The sequence below is a fragment of the Martes martes genome (genome assembly GCF_963455335.1).
Source record: "Martes martes genome assembly, chromosome: 15".
In the NCBI taxonomy this organism is placed as follows: domain Eukaryota; kingdom Metazoa; phylum Chordata; class Mammalia; order Carnivora; family Mustelidae; genus Martes; species Martes martes.
The window spans coordinates 3,438,219-3,446,388 of record NC_137903.1 but is presented as its reverse complement, the minus strand read 5'-3'; the positions used below and the strand labels follow the sequence as shown (position 1 = coordinate 3,446,388).

General features: G+C 46.5%; 1 protein-coding gene across 3 annotated transcripts; it reads right to left on the bottom strand.

Moving 5' to 3' along the window:
* Positions 1-1,583: 1,583 nt before the first annotated feature.
* Positions 1,584-6,690, bottom strand: LOC308356345 (T-cell surface glycoprotein CD1a-like). 3 transcript variants are annotated; one of them, XM_080825251.1, is made up of 6 exons: positions 6,226-6,690; positions 5,381-5,647; positions 4,430-4,708; positions 3,954-4,232; positions 3,554-3,644; positions 1,584-3,407 (listed from the first exon to the last, which is right to left on the bottom strand). In XM_080825251.1, exons 1-6 carry the CDS (start codon positions 6,284-6,286, stop codon positions 3,311-3,313), a joined length of 1,074 nt encoding a protein of 357 aa, XP_080681377.1. In that variant the 5' UTR covers positions 6,287-6,690; the 3' UTR covers positions 1,584-3,310. The 3 variants fall into 3 exon arrangements, with proteins under 3 accessions (XP_080681377.1, XP_080681378.1, XP_080681379.1); XM_080825252.1 differs by having other exon boundaries at positions 5,381-5,572; positions 6,226-6,393; XM_080825253.1 differs by having other exon boundaries at positions 5,381-5,546; positions 6,226-6,322.
* Positions 6,691-8,170: the final 1,480 nt, after the last annotated feature.

Sequence of the window (8,170 nt, the reverse complement as noted above, 5' to 3'; positions counted from 1 at the left end):
GGGTGGGAGGTTGGGTGAGCCTGGTGGTGGGTATTGTGGAGGGCACGTATTGCATGGAGCACTGGGTGTGGTGCATAAACAACGAATTCTGGTACACTGAAAAGAAATTTAAAAATAAATTAATTAAATTTCTAAAAAATAAGAAAAAAAAAAAAAAAGAATCAGGCTGTGTGTGACCTGTGCCACCGAGAGCAGGTGCCTGGCCTTGAACCATCACTTTGGGTGATACAAATGGAATCTATCTGATGATTGGCCTGATCTGCAGGTTACCTGTCCACCCTTCAACCTGTCACACTGACAAAGATGCTTTCTCCTACTGTCCTCAGGCTGATCAGAGCCCAAGGTGACACATGAGGGTGGAGTCAACCAACCCAAACCCCCAGGATTCCATGCAAGAGTGACAAGGTGGACTGGAAGGTAAACAGCCAAGCAGTCTGATCCAGGCAGTAAGACTGCAGAAGACCCATGATTTGTTCTCCCCATTCCCAGATTTTCAACTTGGCCACCTCTCCCATCTCAACGTTAAGTTCCAGAAATGGCCGAATGTGTAGGTCTGGGGCCTGCATGTGGTCTCTCTGGACATTTTCCATGGGCCCCACTCTCAGCTCTTAAAAACAAAACAAAACCTAAGTCTCTATCCCCTAGTTCAACTCACATGAATTGCTGACTAATAAACTGGTTAAAAACAACAATGAACACCATAATCAAATCAGGAAAGCAAAATTTTCAAGCTACAAAGAGAGGGAAGACCTTTTCTTCCCCACTACTTGAAACTCAGAATGTCCCTGCTTCGTGGTCAGAGCTTGAGAATGGATTGTTGAGTTAATTAATGAAACCGAGAGTAATTAAACTCTAGTCATGGATGACTCCACTCCCACTGGATGGGGGTCATCAGTCACAGAGGGTCCATCTTCATTATTCATGGAGTCTGTCTGTGCTGATTGGCCTACCTGCTGACCTTGATTTGTACGCCCCAGACACATGTGCTTAACACTCTTCATGGACATGTAGAGTGACCTGACATGAGTCAACCACAGGTGTTCCAGACCAAAGTTGAACCAAGTGCCTTTCTGCCTTCCTGGATTAATTCTGACGCTGTAAACACATGTCCTGTTCATGATCCATTTGGTGCCACATTTTCTGCACTTCTGTGGTCTTTCCAGGTGACTTCAGTGTTTAAAATGGCCCTGAAGCCCAGAGCTTCAGGTTGAGTGGTGTCCTAAGCACATGAAGGTGTAATGTGCCTCACGACACAACACCTGGGTAGGTAAGACTCGTTCAAGCTCCTGATGCAGAGCTGTGGTCTCTGAGCTCACTGATAATGAGGAAACAATGCAGTAAACCCAGGGAAAAGAACAGGACATTCACGACAGCAGTGTGGACCCACACCAGAGAATAGTAAAATAACGTCTAGGAGGCTATGATGATGCCATGAGGACGCCAAGAAAAAGGGGAAAAGGAACTTTGTTCTTGGATTCATGAGACAATGACTGTTTCTTTTTGTTAGTTTCTAAAACTGTCTTGGGCAGCGTAGCCGCGGGACTAAAATCCAAAGACCCTGGTGACCACAGTACCCAAGCTGTGAAATTTACACACTTCTGAGCTGGTATTTTATTGTGGGGAAATATTCCATACAAAAAATTATTTACAAATACATACATATTAAAGAAGCTGTCTTTACTTTTTTTTTTTTTGTCTTTTTTAAAGATTTTATTTATTATTTGACACAGCAAGAGAGGGAACACAAGCAGGGGGAGTGGAAGAGGGAAAAGAAGGCTTCCTGCCGAGCAGGGAGCCTGATGCAGGGCTGGATCCCTGGACTCCAGGATCATGATCCGAGCTGAAGGCAGATGCTCAACTGGCTGAGCCACCCAGGCGCCCCGCTGTCTTTACTTTTTTTAAGATTTTATTTATTTATTTGAGAAAGAAGGAGACAGAGATAGAGAGAACACAAACAGAGGGAGGGGCAGAGGGACAGGGAGAAACTGACTCCCTGCTGAGCAGGGAGCTGGACTACAGCTCCATCCCAGGACCTTGAGAGTAATACCAGAGCCAAAGGCAGCAGCTTAACTGACTGAGCCACCCATGCACCCCAAGAACTTGTCTTTAAACAGAAACACACATGAAATAAGTGACAACGGTCGTGAGCAAAGACCCCCAGAATCTGAACCCTGCTTTTCCCCCAGGAGCAATGGCTCACTATCTCTGCCTCAGAGTCCTAGAAGCCGTAAACAGCAGCCACGAATGCCAGGAGGCACTGTATGCATGCTCTCTGCTGGATCTCCATTCATTCCTGACTACAACACTCCTGTTCTCTTTCCTGGAGCGTCTCTCTCCCTTCAGGGACTCACAGACACGGCTACCTCTCAGACATCCCATTTATGTACCTGTGAATCTCCCTGCTGATTTTGCTAAAATGCAAATTGTGATTCAGGAAGTCAGCTGAGGCCAAAACCTCATATTTTTAAAAAGCCCCAGGGTGACAGTTCTGTTGCTGCTGCCCAGAGTCCAGCAAACATTAAAAAAAAAAAAAAAAAAAAGCCTGAATCTTTCATTTCTCTTTAATCTAGAATACTTGGAGCAACAGATTTGTCCATTAGGTTTGTGTAGGTAAATAGTACAAATCTTCACAGAAAGTGTGTTTCTACTTAGGAGACTGAAGATGTCACCGGGAACAGGGAAGCTGCACGCCCTTGGCCAGGTGGCAAGATTTTTAACAAGAAGAGCAGCAAACATCTCAACAACTACAAGCATGTCTGGAAGAAGAAAGAAGAAGGAGGAGGAGGAGGAGGAGAAGGGGGAGGGGGAGGGGGAGAAGAAGAAGAAGAAGAAGAACGACAACAACAACAACAACAACAACCTATGGATTTAGCATAAATTCAACACGGGTTTTTATTGAGGACATTTTCCATGCAGGTGAGACACCTTCCCAAGTATACAAATATGAAGAACATAGAGACTTTGCTCTCAAGAATCCTAAGAGTTAGAAGGAAAACTGTCCTAACTGGGGAAAACAGGCACCAGGGATGGGAATAGAACTGTCAAAGTGCAGGGAAAGGTGGTGGGAATTCTCACTACACAGACAGCTTCCACTTCTGAGTAAGGGAGGGCTCTCTGGAAGAAGAGACATCTGATGTCTGTCACCCATGGAGGTGCTCGGACTTCATTTTACACTGAGTTAAATTTGAGAGTTAAGTTCCAGAACCAAGTCAGAACAACAAACCCCACTGAATTACACTGAGCTTATATTGACAACTGATCATCAAGCACAACTGAAAGTCAAAGTTGCACACAGAGAGTTGTAAGGACTTCACCACTGAGTTGGGTTTAGGTAAGTACTGGAGCCTGGGCTGCTGGGATCTCGTTCAGAAGGGAGGTCAGTGCACGGATGTCTCCAGTGTGTTTTCCTGGGAAGAACAGAGGAAGAGGCATTCTGCAGCAGGGGGAGGTGAAGACTGCAGGGGGAAAGGGCACTGGGAGCAGTAGGGCTGAGGACAGACTGAAAGGTGGGAGACACCTGGGAAAGAGCAGGAAGGTGGTTCCAAAGACTTACCAGCGCTTCCAGAGCCACAATGCCAGACCTGCCAGAAGCACCAGGGGCACCATCACCACCAGGAAGGCCAAGCCCATGGAATGGGGCTGCTCTGTGGGTTTAGTGCACAGAGGGTGTCACTTCCCATCTACCCTGAGTTGAACTGCACCTCCCTGGTCCTCCTTGCTCTGGTCACCCTCTGCCTCACCAACTGCCCTTCCCGTTTTCACTTCTCCCATCCCTCCTCAGAAATGGACCCTTCACCCAAACCTACGCATCCTCCCACCTCTGCAGGACTGCACTCCCAGTTCTTCCTTTCTTGGATTGCCATTTTTTTTTTAGTCACTTTTGGTCTAGCAACCCCTGCTCTGCTGGAGGACCACCCACCCTCTTTCCCAGCTGGGCCCCAGCTCTTTCTCACCCCAGGAGAGGATGATGTCCTGGCCTCCTAGACTACTGTGTCTCACCAAGCACGACAGGCCAGCAGCCTCCCTGGCTTTCACATCCAAAGACACCTGAAGATACCATGTCCCATCAGCATGGGGCAGGACATCACCTCGCTGGGTGCCCTGCTGCTCCTGCTCACCCCGCATCCACATCACCCACACAGGCTTTGGGTAGAAGCCAGAGACATGGCACACCAGCAGGAGACGGCCAGGACCAGGACTGGGACCAGTGGACAGCCAGGCTTCTGGCCTCACTGCAGACACAGGACAGATAATCGCAGACTGAGAGGGTAGATCTTCACATCACTTTAGATAGACATCTTTCCACATCTAGAAACCTGTAACCATCATCCCCTTTCCCTCTTGACTCTTTCTTACCCAGAATTTGATGGAATGTTATAAACTATGAGTGCCCAGTAGAGAATTCATAGAAGAAGAGAGCAGGACTGACCTTGTCGCTGGAGATATGCCTTCCCTGCATCAAGAAGACCCAACAGGAACCGGGGGCAAGAGTCAGTGAGGAGTTTGTATACTATTTCATTGAAAACATGGTACTGATTGAATACTGTACAGACTTGCTGAGCCCTACTTCCTCCCTTTGGAGATGGCCACCATGATGTGTTCTGGAAACTCACGAGATCTGATCCTTGATAAGCAATCCACATGAAGCCTACTGATGCTTCTCCAAAGTGGGAATCACAGCCTAACAGCAGCTGAACCTGGAAGGGATCTGGGGAAGAGAGACTGAATTATAGTAGGGGGAGTGAAGGAGATGAAATGAGATGAATGCAAGTCAAGGATGCTAGAAGTAGAAGGGTAAAGTTGGGAACTGGAGCAATGGAGGAAAGTTTGACTTGAGGGGAGGCTCAGACAAAAGGGAAGTGGTGGTCGCAAGAGGTGGAGGCAATGGTGAATGACTGAGGAAGGAGCAAATGTTGGAGAAGAGACATGAAGGGTGTGGAAAGAGAATAGGGGAGGACTCCGTGGGAGATCTGGGGTAAAAACAATCTAGGGTGAAGGGAGTGCAGTGGGGTACAGGGAACAAATAGACATCACTGCTGGGATTGAATGGACAGAAAGCACAGTTCAAAGTCAGTCACAAGTGAGGGAGCAAGGGTGCTTGGCTGGAGGCCAGGGAAAGGGGTGGTCAGGGGAGACACTAGTGAGAGATGGAGAGCACGACCTGTGGTCAATGAGAGGAGTGGGAAGCTGAAGAAAATGTGAAGCTTTTCAAGAATCAGGGTCTGGCGTCTACCCCTGCCCAGATTCGTGTGATTCAATTTTCAGACAGAGAGAGGTGAAGTTCAAAAGCCAGTGCAGTTCATTTCCTAGAGAAAGAAGGAACTCAATGAGACACACACACTTGCCACGTGCAACCCAACCCAGAGGGAAATGAACTTACATTTGAGCTGCCATTGGCTGACGTGGTTATGGTATGCTGAAGGAGATCTAATGGAGTACGTGTAGAATAACTTTTCTACTTCCGTCAGCTCCTCATTGCTGAAGTTGCCTTTAGACCAAGGCTGCAGGTAGATGAAAGCGCCGGTCTTATTGTCCCATCCATGAGTCTGCAAATCATCCAGCCAAGCTGAGCCTTGATTTTGTGTCCAGGAGGGGTTGTAAAAGGATGTGGTCAGGATGATTCGGAAGGAGACTGGCTCCTGGAAGTCTATGGGAAAAGGACCGATAAACTCTGGAGTGGAGAGCATTGGGAAGGAGAGAGGTGCCAGGGAGGGGAACCAAAATCTGGAGGACAGAGAAGCCATAGTTATCTCAGGAGACATGGGCTGCCCCAGACCCTCAGGCTTCATACCCAGCCTTTAGAACAGTATAGGTCCTCAGGGTCATGAATTCTCAGGGAGGAACCAGGCTGACAGTCTCCCCCCCCCCCGTTATATGTTGGGGAACTCACGCCATGAATGCACACACTCAGAGACACAAATGCACACATACAGACACACACAGAGATGTATACATATACACACATGTATGTACATATACAAACACAGACATGCAGACACATACCAACACATATACACACACAGAAATGCAAAGAGATGCAGAAGACTCCTATACACACGTACATATACACATATTCAAATGCACATGAGCGCATGTACACACATCACAAACACACATGCTGGCAGAAACACACACAGACACACATAAACAGATACAGATACATAAACAGATGTACACACACACACAAACACACGTGTATCCACTGAGGAGGGCCAGAGTTCTCACCCTCTTCACTGTCACCATCTGGGAGGAGAACCACCAACAGCACAAGTTGCAGGAACAGCATTGTACTTGCAGATGTTTTCTTTCTCTTACAAAGTCGGTCTTTGACCTCTTTTCTAACAAACCTACCCCATACACAGCCCCTCTCGTCCTACTTCCTTCTCCACACTCAAGCCTTCCCTGAGTCTCTGGTTAAATGCAAATGTGCTCCTCCCCCAACCCTGTACACCTACTCAGACTCTCAGTTCCCCTCCTGGTCTGACCCTCCTCTCTGGCTTCCAGCTTCTCCCTGTCACCAGCTTCCACTCTGCTCCCTGTCCCCTCATTCAGATACTACATAATGAGTCCTGTGTGGCATGGAAACTGATCCTAGCTCTCCTACATTTTCTTCCCATTCAGACAGTAACCCATGAAAACACACAGCTCCCCAGCCCTAGACCCCGTTGTCACTCTCTGTCCCTCCTGCCCATGTGACATCACCCTTGCATTTCCTTCCCCTTCTCATTCCCACCCCAGCTCATTCACATCTCTGACTTCTCATTGCTTATGTTAAAAAACAAAAGCAAACGGGTCAATTTGGAGATACAATTGGTTTTATTAAGTGATTCAAGAGTCAGCCAGCGTCCCATCCGGCAGGTAGAGGGGTGCAAATGGAAAGATTTCATAGCAAGAAAGTTGGCAAAGAAGAGAAAGGAGTGTTTCAGGGAAGGTCACCCTCCCTTAATTAGGAGAGGAGGAGTGTTACCATGAAGACGACCTCCCCTCCTTGTGGGTGGAGAGCGCCCATGGGACAGAGCACCTCCCTGGTGCTGACCAGAGAATGCCTAACTGACAGGTGAACATTTTAGGGGGAGGTTAGGGTTTCAGTGAGGTTTTGGGACTTGGCATGACCCAAGGTGCCGTTTTGGGCCCAACATTTTCTTTTTAACAGTTGTTCTATTGCTTCTCTGGATCCCCTCATGATTGAATGCGTAACTGTATTAGCAACCACCAGTCCACCATTATTCTTAGGGGAAAACCAGTCGCCGTCACAGAAACCACGTGACACTCAAACATCTGAGGAATACCCCCTCAGTCTGACTTGAATTAATATATATTCGCTCACCAAACAATCACTTAGCCCCTGCCTGGATCCAAGCACCGTGCTACACTCATGAAAATACAGTGTTCACAGTGCAATCACTTTATTCAAGGAGATTTTAGAAAAGAAAAATACATAAACCAAGAACTATAAATTTTGGTGTTCTGAATTTTTCTTTGGTTTGTTTATTTTAAGGATAGTTAATATACAATGTTATATCACTTTCAGGTGTACAGGGTAGAGATTCAGAAATTCCATACATTACTCATTGCTCATCAATTTAAGTGTATTCCCAATCTCCTTCACCTATTTCTCCATCCGCCAACCCACCTGCCATCTGGGAACCGGTAGTGTGTTCTCTATAGGTAAGAGGCTGTTTCTTCCCTTTGTCACTTTTTTCTCTGTCACTTTTTTTAGTTTCTTAAATTCCACATATGAAGGAATCATATGGTATTTGTCTTTCTCTGACCGATTATTTCATTTACCATCATACTCTCTGGCTCCATCCACATTGTTGTGATTGCAAGCTTTCCGTCATTTTTATGGCTGAGTTTTATTCCATTGAATGTACACACCAGATCTTTTCTTCTTTATTCATCTATCTATGGACACTTGGGATGTTTCTATACATTGACCAATGTAAATAATGCTGCAGTAAACATTGGAGTGCCTGTTTCTTTTCATTTTAGTGTTTTCACATTATTTGGGTAATATCCAGTAGTAGAATTACTGGATCATATGATAATTCTGTTTTTAACTTTTTGAGGAACCTCCATACTGCTTTCACCATGGCTGTACCACTTTCCATTTCCACCAACAGTGTACAAGATTTCCCTTTACTCTACTTCCTCTACAACGTTTCTTTCT

Coding starts and splice junctions, on each gene's coding strand:
- LOC308356345 (XM_080825251.1), bottom strand. CDS start 6,286: ATGCTGTTCCTGCAACTTGTGCTGTTGGTGGTTCTCCTCCCAGATGGT. Junction 5,648..6,225: donor AGATGGTGACAGTGAAGAGG/GTGAGAACTCTG, acceptor CTTTTCCCATAG/ACTTCCAGGAGCCAGTCTCC. Junction 4,233..4,429: donor GGCATATCTCCAGCGACAAG/GTCAGTCCTGCT, acceptor CTGTGTCTGCAG/TGAGGCCAGAAGCCTGGCTG.